At 41.3% G+C, this 17,538-nt stretch overlaps 1 protein-coding gene across 1 annotated transcript; it reads right to left on the minus strand.

The window, feature by feature from the left end:
- Positions 1-13,053: 13,053 nt before the first annotated feature.
- Positions 13,054-16,528, minus strand: FZD1 (frizzled class receptor 1). The gene has a single exon (XM_069729430.1). The coding sequence runs from the start codon at positions 16,381-16,383 to the stop codon at positions 14,704-14,706; it is 1,680 nt and encodes a 559-aa protein (XP_069585531.1). The 5' UTR covers positions 16,384-16,528; the 3' UTR covers positions 13,054-14,703.
- Positions 16,529-17,538: the final 1,010 nt, after the last annotated feature.

Consider the following 17,538-nt stretch of genomic DNA (forward strand, 5'->3'; position numbering starts at 1 on the left):
ACTGAAGACTTCGGGATCCTCAATCCAGAGCACTGTTAACAGGGCTGTCTGAGACTGGCCGGTCCGAAGGCACATCCAGAGTTCCCTTTGCAGGTGGAAATCAGTGCCTACCACTAGCGCCTGTGTGTTGTAGTTCTTCCCTGCTGAGCATTCGGGATAGTCCTCACAACTCTAGTGTCGTTCTTTCTCTCTCTATCTCTCTCTCTCCGTCCCCAAAGTTTATCTGGATAGGATGCACCCGTTTGACGGGAAGGCTCGGAGCTATTCTGGGACCCTAGAGACGCCCTTCTCCACGCTTGCCCCCTATGTCTTCTTAGGTGATGTATGGTAGACAGCCAACCTATAATCAACTGTCCTGCGGTATTTGAAGTAATGCTTGAAGTCAGTTACTCCCTCGGTGTTCCGGTCACCGGCTATGCGCCTCAGTAGGATGTTGCCGTTCTTGGGGCACGACTCCTACTGGCTCTCCTTTGTGCTTTGATCTCGTTTCTCACTTTTCCACAATATCCTTCTCTTCGTGTCCTTCCTTGGGATACCGCCGCAAGGTAGTGCAGGTGCTGTTCCGTCACTCTCTATCCTTTCTGCTAGGCCCCTGTCAGGAACCCACCCCTGACAGGTCCTCCCTGGAGCTCTCCCAGGCTGCATTCTGTTCTAACTTCCTGTCCGACCCCCAGTTTTACCAGTGTGAGGAGTGGCCTAATACATAGTGCCTTTTGCTCCCCCTGATGGCCGGAGTGTGAAGTGTAATGTGTGCTTGCGATACCTGGTCAGGTGAACTCCTTTAGTGCAATCAGACATAACATCACTCCCCTTAGTGGCAGAGCGACATTAATGCAACGACCAGGACTCTGGGGCGCTGCAAAGGCATACTGAACCAGCATGGCTACCACAGCATCTTGCAGCGGCATTCTATTTCATCCGGTTTGCGTTTAGTTGGACCATCATTTATTTTTCAACAGGACAATGACCCCAAACACACCTCCAGGCTGTGTAAGGGCTATTTGACCAAGAAGGAGAGTGATGGGGTGCTACGCCAGATGACCTGGCCTCCACAGTCACCAGACCTGAACCCAATCGAGATGGTTTGGGGTGAGCTGGACCGCAGAGTGAAGGCAAAAGGGCCAACAAGTGCTAAGCATCTCTGGGAACTCCTTCAAGATTGTTGGAAGACCATTCCCGGTGACTACCTCTTGAAGCTCATCAAGAGAATGCCAAGAGTGTGCAAAGCAGTCATCAAAGAAAAAGGTGGCTACTTTGGAGAACCTAGAATATAAGACATAATTTCAGTTGTTTCACACTTTTTTGTTAAGTATATAATTCCACATGTCTTAAATCATAGTTTTGATGCCTTCAGTGTGAATGTACAATTTTTATAGTCATAAAAATATAGAAAAATCTTTAAATGAAAAGGTGTGTCCAAACTTTTGGTCTGTACTGTGTGTGTGTATATATATATATAGAGAGAGAGAGAGAGAGAGACTATATATATGTTTTCACGAATATTTGAGCCCATGGATCTATTATATGTCCATTTTGCAAGCCGGCGAGAAAATTTCACCATACGGATGCCATATGGATGACACACGGATACTTTTTTGAGAAAAAATCGCATCCTCGCATTGCACATGGAGGACACACGGATCACTGTTCAAGAACATTTCTGCGTATCTCGGCCTTAAAAAACGGACCGTATTTTTATATGTTATGTGTGATGCTGGCCTTAAGGTACCGTCACACTAGACGATATCGCTAGCGATCCGTGACGTTGCAGCGTCCTCGCTAGCGATATCGTCCAGTGTGACAGGCAGCAGCGATCAGGCCCCTGCTGTGCTGTCGCTGGTCGGGTGAAGAAAGTCCAGAACTTTATTTCGTCGCTGGACTCCCCGTAGACATCGCTGAATCGGCGTGTGTGACACCGATTCAGCGATGTCTTCCCTGGTAACCAGGGTAAACATCGGGTAACTAAGCGCAGGGCCGCGCTTAGTAACCCGATGTTTACCCTGGTTACCATCCTAAAAGTAAAAAAAACAAACGCTACATACTTACCTACAGCCGTCTGTCCTCCAGCGCTGTGCTCTGCTCTCCTCCTGTACTGGCTGTGAGCGTCGGTCAGCCGGAAAGCAGAGCGGTGACGTCACCGCTCTGCTTTCCGGCCGCTGTGCTCACAGCCAGTACAGGAGGAGTGCAGAGCACAGCGCTGGAGGACAGACGGCTGTAGGTAAGTATGTAGCATTTGTTTTTTTTTACTTTTAGGATGGTAACCAGGGTAAACATCGGGTTACTAAGCGCGGCCCTGCGCTTAGTTACCCGATGTTTACCCTGGTTACCGGCATCGTTGGTCGCTGGAGAGCGGTCCGTGTGACAGCTCTCCAGCGACCAAACAGCGACGCTGCAGCGATCCGGATCATTGTCGGTATCGCTGCAGCGTCGCTAAGTGTGACGGTACCTTTAGAGTTTATCTTGTTACCAGAAAGGTTTAAGGTGGACCCTGGGAAGGTGCAGGCCATAATTGATTGGGTTCAACCTCATAACCTTAAAGCTTTACATTTTCTTGGATTCACCAACCATTATAGGAAATTTATCAAGGGTTTTTCTCAAACATCTTACTAACCTTACACGTAAAGGGGCGAATCTCAAGGTTTGGATGCCGGATGCTATCAATGTTTTGAGAAATTAAAGAGTATTTAATGTCTGCTCCCATTCTAACCCAACCTGATCTCTAAGAACAATTCATTGTGGAGGTTGATGCTTCAGAGGTCGGGGTCGGGACCGTTTTCTTGCAGAAACCCAAAACTCTGACTAACCTGCGTCCATGTGCTTTTTTTTCTAAAAAATTATCTTCTGCAAAAAGAAACTGCAATGTTGGGAATCGTGAGCAACCTGTTGTGAATTTAGCCTTTGAGGATTGGAGGCTTTTTTTGGAGGGAGCAGTTCATTGTGTTACTGTGGTCACTGATCGTAAGAATCTAGCTTACATTGAATCAGCTAAACGATTAACCATCAGATGCGTTTGATAGTCCTTGTTCTCTAGGTTTAATTTCTCTATCAATTCAGGCCGGGGTCCAAGAATGTGAAAGCTGACACATTATCTAGCAGGCTCGATTCAGTTTCTCTCCCAGAACCTCTATACTCCATTCTTCTTCAGGGTATTATGGTTTCTATGGTAATCTTGGCGTTGGAAGAGGCCAGGAGTTGGTTCCTTCCCGTACTCCAGGGTCCAAATTATTTGTGCCTGTGTATCTAAGATAAAATCTCTTACAGGAGTTTCATGATTCCATCTTGAATGGTCATCCTGTGGTTACCGCTACACGGAAAGCTAACGCTAGATGTTTTTGGTGGTCGTTTGTGCATAATGGAATTAAAGATTTTGTATCCGCTTCTGAAGTCTGAGCACATGATAAAGTCTGTCATAACCGTCCGGTCGGGAATTGACTCCATTGCCAATTCCATTAAGACCATGGACTCATCTGTCCATGGATTTCATCACAGATTTGCCTTTGTCTGGTGGAAAACTACTATTTGGGTGGTAGTTGACCGATTTCAGCAAATAAGCTAATTTTGTTCTTTTGTCAGGAACACCTTCTCATATTGTTAGGTTACATGGGATCGATCTTAACATTGTGTCTGATAGGGGAGTGCATTTTGTCTCTAAATTCTGGAGAGCTTTTTGTTGTACATTGGGGACTGACTTGTCATTTTCATCTGTATACCACCCTGAAACCAACAGTCAGACTGAGAGGAGAAACCAATTTTTGAAACAAACTCTAAGGTGCTTTGTGGTAGCTCGGCAGCAGAACTGTTTTTTATTTTTACCTCTTGCCAAGTTTGCCTTTAATAGTCATGTAAATCAGTCCACTGAAACCTCATCGTTTTTCTGTAATTATGGTTTTATCCCCATTTTGGTGAGTTTTTTAAGATTAGTTCAGAATGTCCTGGGGTGGAGGTCACCATACAGAGATTTGGGGAGGTCTAAAGGGACGTTCAAAAGATTATTGGGACAGCTCAGATTTGCCAAAAACGGAAGGCTGATAGAAGATGGTGGGTCCTATTTTTAAGATTGGGGATAGGTTTGGCTGTCATTCAGAAACAGTAAACTTAAGGTACTATTGGTGAAGTTGGATTCAAAGTTCATTGGTCCCTATGAAATTCTGAAAGTGGTCAATCCGGTGGCCTTTTGGTTTAAGCTTCCCCCATCTCTCCGCATCTTCGATAAAACCCTGTTGAAAGAGTTCGTCCTATTCGTGGTGTTGCCCTCGTCCCTGCCTCCTCCGGTTGCTGTTAATTAGTTTAGAGTATGAGGTGCAGAGTTGTGGACTCTCGTATGGTCTGAAATTCCTTACAGTACCTCATATACTGGAGGGGAACCGAACATGAGGAGAGATCCTGGGTCTCGGCTCGAGATGTGAAGGCCGAGCGGTTAGTCAGGGCCTTCCATCTGAAGTTTCCTGGAAAGCCTTTGGTTCCAGTGCCTGCCCTTGAAGGAGTGGGTACTGTAATCATTTCACCCCTCAGTGTGTCTTAGGAAGTAGTGATTTACTGCTCCATTTTCCATTTGGTGCCCGGGCGTGCTGAGCTGTCTGTGCAGTGATTGACAGCTCAGTCATCCAGTCTGGTGCAGGGGAATGCTGAGCTGTCTTTGTTGACAACTTAGCCATCCAGTCTGAGTCTGGGAGGTGCTGAGCTCTCTTCAGGTGTTCCCTGTTCTAGTGATTGCTTAGCTACTTAACTGAGCTGTCTGGCCCAGATAGCTGCCACTCATAGCTTTCAGCTCCGTGTGGCTTGTTCATCTGCGCCTTGTTCTCAGCATTATAACTTTCTGATACTTGGTTCCCGGACCCTTGACTTTCCTATTGGCTACCCATTTGTATAATCCCTTTTTCTCTGATCCACTATCCTCCTGGTATTCTGACCTCGGACTGTGATCTCTCTACACCTTTGTCTCTTCCCTCTGTTTATGATGTACACTCCTGGCTATTGACCTCAGACTCCTTGACTACCCTAACTGACGGCTTGTCCGTGAGAAGTGACTTAGCATCACACTAATAAAGATATCAATCAGCACTGTTATATTATGTCAATAGTTTATTAGCAAAAACGCTGCCAACAAGTTCCCTTTTCCAGTATATATTGCAGAAAAGAAAAAACGTTGTCAGGTTTCTTCTGTAGCAAGCAACCTCTCAGATAGAGAATGGTTAAATCTAAGCTCAGCAAATAGAAGAATGCTTATTGGGTACCTCCCATGAGGTGTTTAGATTTTTTTTTTAATAATTTTACCGTGTTAATTGCACTGTTCAGTGTTCCTTTAACTCTTTAAAGGCCCCCTTCATTTTTTGGCACTGATTTTTTGGGCTTTATTTATTGCTTACTACTTTTGTAAAAAAAAAAAAAAAATTCTCACTTTAACTCTTTCCTGCCCCAAAATCCAATAATTGGGAGTTGAGAACTGTGGTACTGTTACTACAAACCATTATACTGTTTTGCCTATTATGGAGATGGTAGTAACACTGAAGCTCCTGGCCGATCACCGGAGGTTCCATCGGTGAGATTCCCTGCAATCCGCTTATTTTTTAACAAAAAAAAAGAAAATTGGCCAAAGTGAAAAACCTCTTGAAATAAAATATTCCGTAAGTGAAGAACCTTTTATTCGGGTGGCACCATCAGAAAACTTTGAGAACCAAAAGTTCATGCGAGGTCATAAATCAATTTAAATGTCACAGAACAAAGAGGCATTCATGGAATCAGGAGTAATGTATCTTATAATTTCTTCATTCCGGTCATTCTTCTCATTCCAGGCTTCAGTAAAATGCTACAGAGGTTTCCTCGACTTAATGCAGTTCTGAATAAAAATGCTAATAATGACATTATGTCCCAGAATCAGTGGCGCTATTCGATAATTACTTGTAACACCCAATTAAAAATTAAAAACTTGCAACTCTCCTCCACTAGTCCGACTGTCCTTTAATGTGTGGTGTCCCCCAGAAGCCTTTTGAAGAAGATCCAACTGCTAAAAGACCTCAATATCACCTATGAACACTGCAGGAACCATCACTTATGTGCCACTCCCCGCACATCTTTCAGCCACTACGTACCTGCAGATATCAAAACATGAGAGTCACACCTGACCGGGTTCTTTAAAGCGAAGCTATCATTAGAAAACAACCTATTGTTTAAATAAGAGTTTTGTGTTTAATGTATGGGGTTTTTTTTTTAATTGGAAATTTTCTTTTGTTTACATGTAATAATCTGTATTAAACATCTTGCAATTCTAACACCGGCCACTGGGATATTTTTCTGCTCTAACTTCCCGTTGTTTCAGGAAAATCACATGCACATTAGCCACAATGAACGGACCCTATCTTTTGTACTGAAGCATCTAATGAGCGTGTGAAAAAGTCATTGTGAAGGTTCAGCTGTGACATCGCCTATTGTGATTGGTGGTTCAGCTGTGAAATGTGTCGTTACATATCATTTTAACTCTGCCACTGATGATAAGGAGCCTGCTGAAAACTCTCCTGAAAAGACAGAAAGTATTAATCTAAAATCTGGAATGATGATGACGTATGCAATATACATACTCCTGGGCAGAAGCCGATTAGTGGGCACAGTCTCGTTGAACACAGGTGTATTGGCATTTGGATATTTGCGATATATTTGCCAAATTTTGCCGATTTTGGTGCTTAATCTTGCATCGAGCTTAGACCTTAATTTTGCATCATGTTTACTAATGTAGTGACACCTAAATGTTGGTGAAAAAATGGCCAGAATATTGCCTATTTTGATGTTTAATTTTGCATTGAGTTTAAACCTATTTATGTGTTTTAGACAAGTGGCACGAACTAGGCTGCACCACATTTACCATCAAGCACGTGGGCAACACTGCGCTATCTACAAAATGGGCACATGAAGCACATTTATTAATGTGCTGGAACCTAGACCTTTGCGAAAAATTTGCCAAAATTTTGCCTTTTTTGGTGTGTAATTTGGCATCAAGTTTAAACCTTAATTTTACATTGAGTTCACTCATGTGTTGGCATCTAGATCTCGGCTAAAAATTTGCCAAAATTTTGCCTTTTTTGGTGTGTAATTTGGCATCAAGTTTAAACCTTAATTTTACATTGAGTTCACTAATGTGTTGGCATCTAGATCTCAGCTAAAAATTTGCCAAAATTTTGCCTTTTTTGGTGTGTAATTTGGCATCAAGTTTAAACCTTAATTTTACATTGAGTTCACTAATGTGTTGGCATCTAGATCTCGGCTAAAAATTTGCCAAAATTTTTGACTACTTTGGAGTTAAATTTTGCACTGAGTTTACTAATAAGTTGGCATCTGGTTCTCTGCCAGAAATGTGCTAAAAAGTTGCCTATTTTAGTGCTATATTGCTTTGAGTTCAAACCTTAATCTTGCATTGAGTTTACCAATGTGTTGGCATCTGGATGTCTGCCTGAAATTTGCCAAAATTTTGCTTATTTTGGTGCTTAATTTTGACTTGTTTAGCAGCACATTTACCAGCCATCACGAGGCACTGTGATTAGACAGTCGAGTTTGTATGGTCTAAATATTGCACAGGATTAGTTTTCTATCAAAACTATAACTTTTATAGATCCAAGCTCAGTACTCAGTACAGTAACAGAATCAAGCCTTGTTCACACACAGCACCAGGACCAGTCACAGTATCAGTACCGGCAGGGCTTACCACGTAGATAAGTATGTACGGCCCAAATGCTGCCAGGGTCCACAACTCTTTGGTTAACAAGAGGGTTTAACCACCCATGAAAATAAATATCAAAGTGGCTTTCTGTATTCATTTTCCAAACCACATTTACCGCCCAGTCAATATTCGGACCCTTATCTCATCATGACAGCACGCACACCGCTATAGTTTCCTAATGCCCTACTGATCCATTAATAAAACATGGCTGCTTTGTTCTAAAATCAACGCCAGATCTGTACAGGGTTTGAGTCTGGTGCTGTAGCTCCATTAAAAAAGAAGGCAAGCTGAGCTGCAATATCACAGTCGTCCAGTTGGGCAGGTATGGCGCTGTTTTTTTTTACTTCCTCTAAGAATGTGTTCACTAAGCCTCAAATTTATTGTAGGGTTTTTTTTTCCGGACCCTTAAAATTGGTCTTTCCTTTAATTGGCAAAGGATTAACCCACGGGACCTCTGCCATTGCTATTGTGTCAGAGAACCCTTTTAAAGGGGTTGCTCCGCCAATTTAATTAACTCGCTTATTCCGCAAACATTTTGAACACTGTGCTCATTTGGTCTCACAATCTAAGGGCGAATTCATCAAAGTATTCTGGCGTAAAAAGCTTTGGAAAGGCGTAAAATTTTGGGTTCCATTCAAGTCTGTGCTAAAATTTTGCAACTTTTGGTATTCTCACCCCATTGTCAACCAGCTCTGCCGGGACCAGGGGCATGGAGACTGCTGCTTATCATGTTCACCATCAGCGGCAGCGTTCGCTACACCACAAATCTTACTATAGGAACAACAGGAGTAGGATTTGTGGCAAGGTACATGGCACTCATCCGATATTCCTCTTTATAAATTATGAGCGCCGATTCCAGCAAACCTCATCAAGACAAGCGAGTGAACAAAACTGGTCTTGATGTATCAGACCCTAAATTCCCTATTAGTATGTCTTTGGAGTGTGAGCCGCAACAGGAGAATCCAGAGGAAACCCACGCAAACATGGGGAGAACATACAAACTCCTTGGAGATGTTGTCCATGGTGGACAACTCCATGTTTGGAGGCCCATAGGCAGCAAATGTTCAAAAAAAGGATACTTCTCCATAGAAAAAGCATAGTTGATGGTAATAATAAAGCTGTATAGTCATATACCAGTCCAAAGGATGCTAATAAAGCACTCTCCATAGGCTTCCATCGAGTGATTGGGAGTCTACATACACATTTGATGTCGGCACCAAGATCACATACGTCCTACACATCCTCTACGCTTAGTGTCAATAAAGCCAATACCAACCGTATAAGATGTCTCAAGAGCACCTACTGAAGTTCACAGCTCCCCGCCGTACTAATGCCTCTGGCAGCACAGCGGGGGGTCTCGGAATGTAGAAACATGAATTTTCTTGGCCCATAGTGAACTCAAGAAACAGTCAATATCTAGTCCCATGGGCTCCAATTAGTCGCGATTGATCTTTACTTTGGGCCAATAAATCCAACCATGTATGGACCGGACCTGGGTCTTCTATGTCTACCCCTTATATAACTGACTGCATTGAGCCCTTATTTCCGGAGGACGCGTTACAGTACATAGAAAGTAGGTGCCCTCTATAGAAAGTATTTGAAAGCTTAATTAACCTTTGCGTTTAATTGTGTCAATGTATTTAAAATCTAAAAAAAGGCCCCAAAACAAAAATTCGGCATTAAAAATATCCTCCCGTTTTATGCACGCTGCTCCTATGCAGACCTTTGTTTCTCCCCGGTTACAGAGTATAAAAAAACCCTGTGTGTTCTGTAAATATTTTATTCTCTTCTACTTTCTATGAAAGTGGAATAATATAATAATTTGTTTGCATCCATGGAGACACATTGCTCTGCAGAGGAACTGTATACACAAAACAGTCGAAAATTTTCTATTGAGACTATTTGCTGTATTATTTTTTTTTATGTTAAATTGGACCCTTTAAAAGTGGATACAGTCCAGCTCACCTTAGTTCAGGCTTTGAATGATTTTCAGCACAGAAATTCCAAAGAAGAACTTTTCCAGCCGATTCTTAATTAAAATATTTAAAAAAAAAAACTTTTATTCTATATCGTAAAAATTGCCTTTCGCAGTAAATCCAAGAATGATGTCATTTCCAACGCATTTCAGACTTAAAAAAGAAAAAAAATCATAATTGAGAACTTTTTCATAGTCTGAAACGCGTGGGAAATGAAATCAGGCTTGGATTTACTGTGACCTGAGGCCATTTTTACGATACGGAAGAAAAGTTTTTTTAAAATATTTTATTTAAGAATCAGACAGAATTTTTTTTGTTATTCAACCCTGCTCCCTTTAATGGTCTAATTTGCCCTCCCCTGGTCCAACGCCAGCTCTCCTCTGCTGCTTCAGTGTCTTTTGGTTGCAGCGGTGATGTCCTCACCACTGCAGCCAATCACTTAGCTTAGCGGCGCTGCTGATGTAGACATCACAAGTCACTGAGCACTCTGATTGGTTGCAGCTGTGTTGTGACCGCTGCAGCCGAAAACACTAGGAGCGAGGGAGAGTTGGCGGTAGGGTAAGTATCATCTGATTTTATTATTTTCATGTTAAAGGAGAGAACCTGAAAGTGGAAAAACCCTTTAAATATCATTCAAGGCCCTTTTCCTACACGTGAAAAATTGGCAAAATTCTCTCCATCGGCACAAGAGGAAGACGGAATGTCGCCCCCCTAGAGTTGGCTTTACACCAGGTCTATGTCCAGCTTCTATGGACAATTGATATTTTAATATTTGGGCTTTAAAAATCAGTATTTATGTCGATCGCATAATATTGTATAAGGCCTTAGTCAGTAATTTTCATCAGTATTTGTAGGCAAAAACCAGGAGTGGAAATTACAGAAAAAAACTATAATTGAAAAATTTGGCCTGTTCTGTGTTTTGGAGACACGCCTGGTTTTGGCCTACAAATACTGATTAAAAATACTGATGTGTGAACACAGCCTTAAAGGTGTTGTCTGGCGAGTTATTATTTTATTATATATATATATATATATATATATATATATATATATATATATATATATATATATATTTTTTTTTTTTTTTTTTAAAAGGGCCTAAAATGGGTTAAAAACAAATAAAAGTAACATTACTGAACACCACTGATGCCATGACCCGTTACAGTCACATGTCCATGACACGGCCCATCATTCATGTACCAGGAAGTAGAGACCGGCGGGGCACCAGGCAGCTTCGGAATGGGACCAATGGGGGATCGGGGAGGTGAATATCACTTTTTTAAAAATTTTTTACTTATTTTGAGATTTAAAAAAAAACAAGTTGAAATAAAAAATGCAACACATTTGTGATATGGCGAAAATTCATAACATGAAGGCTAAGAATGCCGCAAACAGTTGTTGTGCTTACCAGAACTTCAATGGAAGAACTGCTACAACCAACCATGTCTCCAATAATTACTAGCCCCGTACTATACACTTACTACATTGCCCATTGCGTTTGAGACCCAGCTGAAAAATTAAAATCTAGCTACTATATCTATATACACAAAAATTCTAAAATAAAATGACACAATAATACATTCTAGTACATACATAATATGCAACATTGTCACCTTGTGATTTCTTTAATGAAATCAATAAAAATATAAAATAGAACTGTAAATGCATTAAGTTATTTGTATCGTAATTAAATGTATTTTGTTATGGAATTTTGTAAAAACTGGACACATTTTAGAATAACCATAGACTACGGTATATGGTGCAAATGTGATCCCTGGAACCGTCCGGTTGTAAATGTACGGTAATTCAAAAAGTTTAAAAAATAAATTTAAAAAGGTATAAAATAAAGTTTTAGAAATGGTTAAAATAAATATAAAATTTTGGGAAAATATGAAGATTAATAAAGAGTTTGGGATACTTATGTGTAGTGTATGTAAAGTTTCCACAATGCTGCGCGTAATACATGGAGGACAAGCTGTCAACTACTTCGGTTTGTAAAGCCTTGGGCACAGGATGAGGAACTCAGGAGAAACTGACAGTTACACATCCAAAAGAATCACTAGCATAATTTATTATACTGAGTGCTATGATGGACACTTATCTGCTCTGTCAAGACTCAGGTTAGTCTGGGGGGCATTCCTCCCTCCTGGCCATAGTGGGGAAGGGATTCCGCCACTGAGTCCAGACAGATCTGGTGACTAAGACGCCATGTACACCCATGACAAAAAGTGACAGACATAGAGTGTATGTATAAGTCACACAGGGCAGAGTTCTGGGTGCAGGATGTCAGAATTACTCAGAACTGAGTCACTAAAACAAGATAACGTGTGAATTATAGTTTCATTCCATTTTTTTTCCATTAAAGTCTAATAAAACGTTAAGTTCATGATAGAAAAAAATAAAAGCGAAAAACAAATACTTGGTGGCAACCACAATATAAATAACATAAATATAAATATATATACCAGTATATATATATATATATATATACATATATATATAAAACTAAGAAACAAGGTTATATAGTATCAAAATAAATCTGTTATATATGATAGTAAATAAAGAATGCTTATATATTATTTATTTACTATCATAACATATTTATTTTGCTACTATGTAATCTTATTTTTTATTTAGATATATATATATATATATATATATATATATATATATATATATATATATACACCATATATATATATATATATATATATATATATATATATAATGTATATATGAGTGCAGTATTGTGGAAAAATTTTTTTTTTTTAATATACTATACTATTTGGTTTATGTATTCATATGTTATATGTGGCTCATATTTATTCATATTTTTGCTAGCTAATATATATATATATATATATATATACTTAAATAACTATTTAACCTTATAAAATTAATATATTAATATTAAGAATGTTATTACTATTGTTAATATTATTAGGTGTTTTATACATATATACCTATTAATATTAAAAGGTATATACTGTACGTTATACTAACAATAATATGAAGAAACGTGAATCACATATAACATGTGAATACATAACCCAAATAGTATATATATATATATATATATATATATATATATATATATATATATATATATATATAATTTTATTATTATTGATATTATTAGTAGTATATTTTTAGGGAGTGGGGGGTCTATTTTATTGTCACCAGTAAATTAAAGAGAGGGAGCAGTGTATTTCTTCTACTATGAGAAGATATGCCATTTTTAAAGAAAATGTCAACTATTTCAGATAGACAACCTAAACATGACCAAATCTGCCACGTTTCTCAGAAATCACTTATTAGGCTCAATGAAAGCTTCCAATGAGAAATAAAATGCACTTAGAAGAACCAGTCCTTGATTCTGTATTTATTGCAAAGAAATTAAAAATGATATATGTATATATTTATATATATAAACTATTTCTCTATAAATATAAATGATCTTTTCGAAAGCAAACCAAAAAAAAAAAAATACTATAAGAAAGAGAAAAAACAAAAACACATTGCATTTTCGTTCAGGGCAACATGAAAACATACAAATTGGATAGTAAAAAAAAAAATTAAAAATAAATAAAAAAATCAGAGTTACTTATTGAAATTTTGGAGACCAATACAGCACGACATCAGCTCTTTGTGATAAATAAACAAACAAACAAACAAAAAAAAAAAGACCTGTCTGGAAATAAAGTCAGAAAGTTGAACATTATCATCCTGAAGCAATTTTATTAAAGAAAACACATATAGAAATGAGGAATCGCCCCCAGTTTTGTGTTAAAAAAGAGCAAAAAAAAAAAAATAAAAAATAGTAATCATTTAGCTTATTTTAGAGGAGTAAAAAAAAGTATTCTGTTGACTTTACTGGCTGCTTTGTATAGTTTCAGCCGATTTTAAAGCGCACGTTACGAGCTTTTAACCACAAACAAAAGCAAAATTGCATTCATTCCCTGGCAAATTTGCTCCACACCCTGTTGCAATTATCACACAGCTTTGCAGGAAGGGAGATGTCTGCATAATACATTATTTTAGGCCATTGTTATCTGGCTTCACGGACTCTAAATTTCCCTCACTCTCCCCCCCTGCACAATTAATTAGGTCTGCACTGGCAATTATCTAGTTAAGTCAATCTTCCAAGCAGATTTTTAGCAGGGGTTGACAAGGTTAACAAAGGCGGGTCTAAAGAGTGCATTCAACAAAAGGCTCAACTTCCAGACTGCAGTGAATGAATCAATAGGGAGAAGCCTTTTTTTTTTTTTTTTGTTGGATTGATCCAGAACACAAGTGCTTATAGGGAGATTTACCCCCACAAGAAAATCTGGTTCCCAACTTTTTTTTTCTTTTTTTTTTAATGTTGAATACAATTGACCAAGCTGTTCAATGTAGGTTGGTCTATTACCACTTATGTTGCAAAATAAGTGGCTGAAAATGTTTAAAAAAAAAAACCCAAAAAACATTATAAAAGGATCTTTGAAAATGTATCTACATAAAAAAAAAATACTAAAAAAATACATTCAACCAGCTTTCATTGTCATTTCCAGCTTTAATGGCCATAGTCTGGATTGTTACTTGTTACTGATGCAAAAAAAATAAAATAAAAATTGGTCTAAAGAAGGCCAAAGGTCTTTTAACTGGTGGTGGTGGGGTAATGAGCTGAGACAGAGGTATCTTATTAAGCTAGAATAAGAAGCTGCTTACAAGTGCTATCAAAGTCCTTATTCTTAGACCCATCCCTCCACCCGCCCCATAAAAATAAAGCATTTTTTTCTTCTTATTTTATCCAAGATGATGGCTTTGAAAGAGACAAGAAAAAAAATGTTTTTTCCTTTTCGAAACCCAGCAGCCTTAGATCCCCTAAAGCAATAGTTAGAACATCCTACATTAAAAAAGGTATGATCTGTTGTCATTTAAATACAAAATATACTTACAAAATGTTACAGGTTTGTTATTTACAAGAAAACATATACAGTGTACAAGTCAGAGAAGGAAGGAGCCATGGCCCCAGGGGGGTCACACTGTTGTTTCTCCATGTTTGCTGTTGGTGAGTCTTGTATAAAACTTTCTCCAAGAGTTAAGAGTTTTGCCAGACCAAATCCAAAAACCAGAGGTTATCCCTACAATTAAGGTCATGAGATATTTGATCATGAAGACGGTAAAATCCGGCGTCATGGGCGGATGGATGGGGTTGGGGCACTGCACAGCATAGGTCTTGCAATTTTGGCTCACCCAACTTTTTTCCCACTGTTCCCTAAAAGCCTGTTCGTAAAAATAACAGGCGATGACGATGGTGGCCGGAACAGTGTAGAGGACACTGAAGATCCCTATCCTCACCATGAGCTTCTCCAACTTCTCGGTTTTGGTGCCATCATGTTTCATAATGGTTCTGATCCTAAAAAGGGACACAAAACCAGCCAGGAGAAAGGAAGTGCCAATGAATAAGTAAACAAAAAGCGGGGCCAAGACAAATCCACGCAGGGCATCCACGTTGTTTATTCCAACAAAGCACACGCCGCTGAGAATATCCCCGTCCACTTGTCCCACCGCCAAGATGGTGATGGTTTTGATAGCTGGCACTGCCCAAGCTGCCAAGTGGAAGTATTGAGAATTGGCTTCTATGGCTTCATGTCCCCATTTCATGCCAGCTGCTAAAAACCAAGTGAGGGAGAGTATGACCCACCAGATGGAACTGGCCATGCTGAAGAAGTAAAGCATCATGAAGAGGAAGGTGCAGGCCTCTTTCTTGGTGCCTTGGACCACCGTCTTGTAGCCATCCTCCGAGAACCTCTCGTTGCACACCACTTTGTCTTCTAGGAGGAACCCAGCGATGTAGGCGATGGCCACCATGGTGTAGCACCCAGAGAGGAAGATGATGGGTCTTTCTGGGTAGCTGAAGCGCTTCATGTCCACCAGGTAGGTGAGGACCGTGAAGAGGGTGGAGGCGCAACAAAGTACTGACCAGATCCCTATCCATATGCGGGAAAAGCGCAATTCCTCTGGGGCAAAATACATCAGCCCATGGACCTTGCCAGCTTCACAAGGGGCACCACAGTCCTTCTCCCCCAAAAAGTGGTAGTTGACGTAAGCTGGTACCTTGAGTGCCCTGGGGCAGGTGAATTTGTCCCGGTGGGAGGATCTGATGTTGGGGTTGCTGGTCCATAGGACGGGCACGGCTGGGGTCGGGGTGCCCTTGTCGGAGGTGTTCTGCCCCACACACAGCTCCCCTGCCCCATTCACTGGGAACTTCTCACATCTCAGGCTCTCAGGCCACTGGAAGCCGAATTTATTCATGAGCGCCTCGCAGCCCTGCCGTGCCCTCTCACATAGGGACCTACATGGGGGCAGCGCCTGCTCCAGCACGGTGCACACGGGGGCATACATGGAGCACAGGAAGAACTTCAGCTCTGGGGAGCACTGCACCTTCACCAGGGGGTAGAACTGGTGCACCTCCAGCCCCGCATCCTCCTGGTTGGTGTGCCCCAGCAGATTGGGCATGATGGTCTGGTTGTAGGCGATGTCCGTGCAGAGGGGGATGGAGATGGGCTGGCAGTACCCGTGGTCCGGGATGGAGATGCCCTTCTCTCCATTATACTGCGCCTGCACCGCCAGGCTGGCACACAGCAGCAGCGCCAGCAGACCGCAAAGTTTATGGGAGCCCCGCTGTGCCATGCTGCTGCCAGGATCCCTTGCCATGGGAGTTGTGTGGGTGCAGCATGAAGCCTCGGAGGAGCTGTGTGCCCGCCGCCTGCCTGGGTACAGTCCGGAGCTGCTCTCCTCTGCGGCTGCAGTCGGCACAAGAGCGGAACTCACTCTGATACATTTGTATCAATCCTTCAACTCATCGGGGCTGTTTCCAGGCTCCCCGCTGCCCTCCTCTCCAGCGGGAGGGAGGAGCCTTGAAACCGAGGCGAACTTGTCTGCTGCTGAAACTAAGGGATCCGCACACAAGTGGAAGTTTGTCTCTTCTTTACTCCCTTCCCATGGCAGAAGCAGCAGCACAGCCTGAGTGGTGGCAGCAGCGGAGAATAGCTGCCCCTATAGCCTCATTTCATGCATGGCTCCATAGGAGTGACTACCATGTGATGCTGGTGTGTTATGTATGGGGGAGACCATGTGCCACCATGGTATGACCAGGTAGAGCGCCACCCGATGGTGCACTTCACCATTTCTTTATTTTTAGCTGCAAGATTCTAACAGAAAGTCAAGCAGAATTCCATAGAAGCGACATCCTATTCTGCAGATATATTATCATCGCTGTCCCCATTGGGGCTCACAATCTACATTCCCTATCAGTCTTTAGAGTGCGGGAGGAAACCGGAGGAAACTCACACAAATACAGGGAGAACATACAAACTGCAGATGTTGTCCTTGGTGGGATTTGAACACAGGACCCAGCGCTAACCACTGAGCCACTGTACAGTGCTAACCACTGAGCCAGTGTACAGCACTAACCACTGAGCCACCATACAGTGCTAACCACTGAGCCACCGTACAGTGCTAACCACTGAGCCACCGTACAGTGCTAACCACTGAGCCACCGTACAGTGCTAACCACTGAGCCACCGTACAGCGCTAACCACTGAGCCACCGTACAGCGCTAACCACTGAGCCACCGTACAGTGCTAACCACTGAGCCACTGTACAGTGCTAACCACTGAGCGACCTTACAGCACTAACCACTGAGACACCATACAGTGCTAACCACTGAGCCACCGTACAGCGCTAACCACTGAGCCACTGTACAGTGCTAACCACTGAGCGACCTTACAGCACTAACCACTGAGACACCATACAGTGCTAACCACTGAGCCACCGTACAGTGATAACCACTGAGCCACCGTACAGCGT

Source organism: Ranitomeya imitator, chromosome 6 (genome assembly GCF_032444005.1).
Source record: "Ranitomeya imitator isolate aRanImi1 chromosome 6, aRanImi1.pri, whole genome shotgun sequence".
In the NCBI taxonomy this organism is placed as follows: Eukaryota; Metazoa; Chordata; class Amphibia; order Anura; family Dendrobatidae; genus Ranitomeya; species Ranitomeya imitator.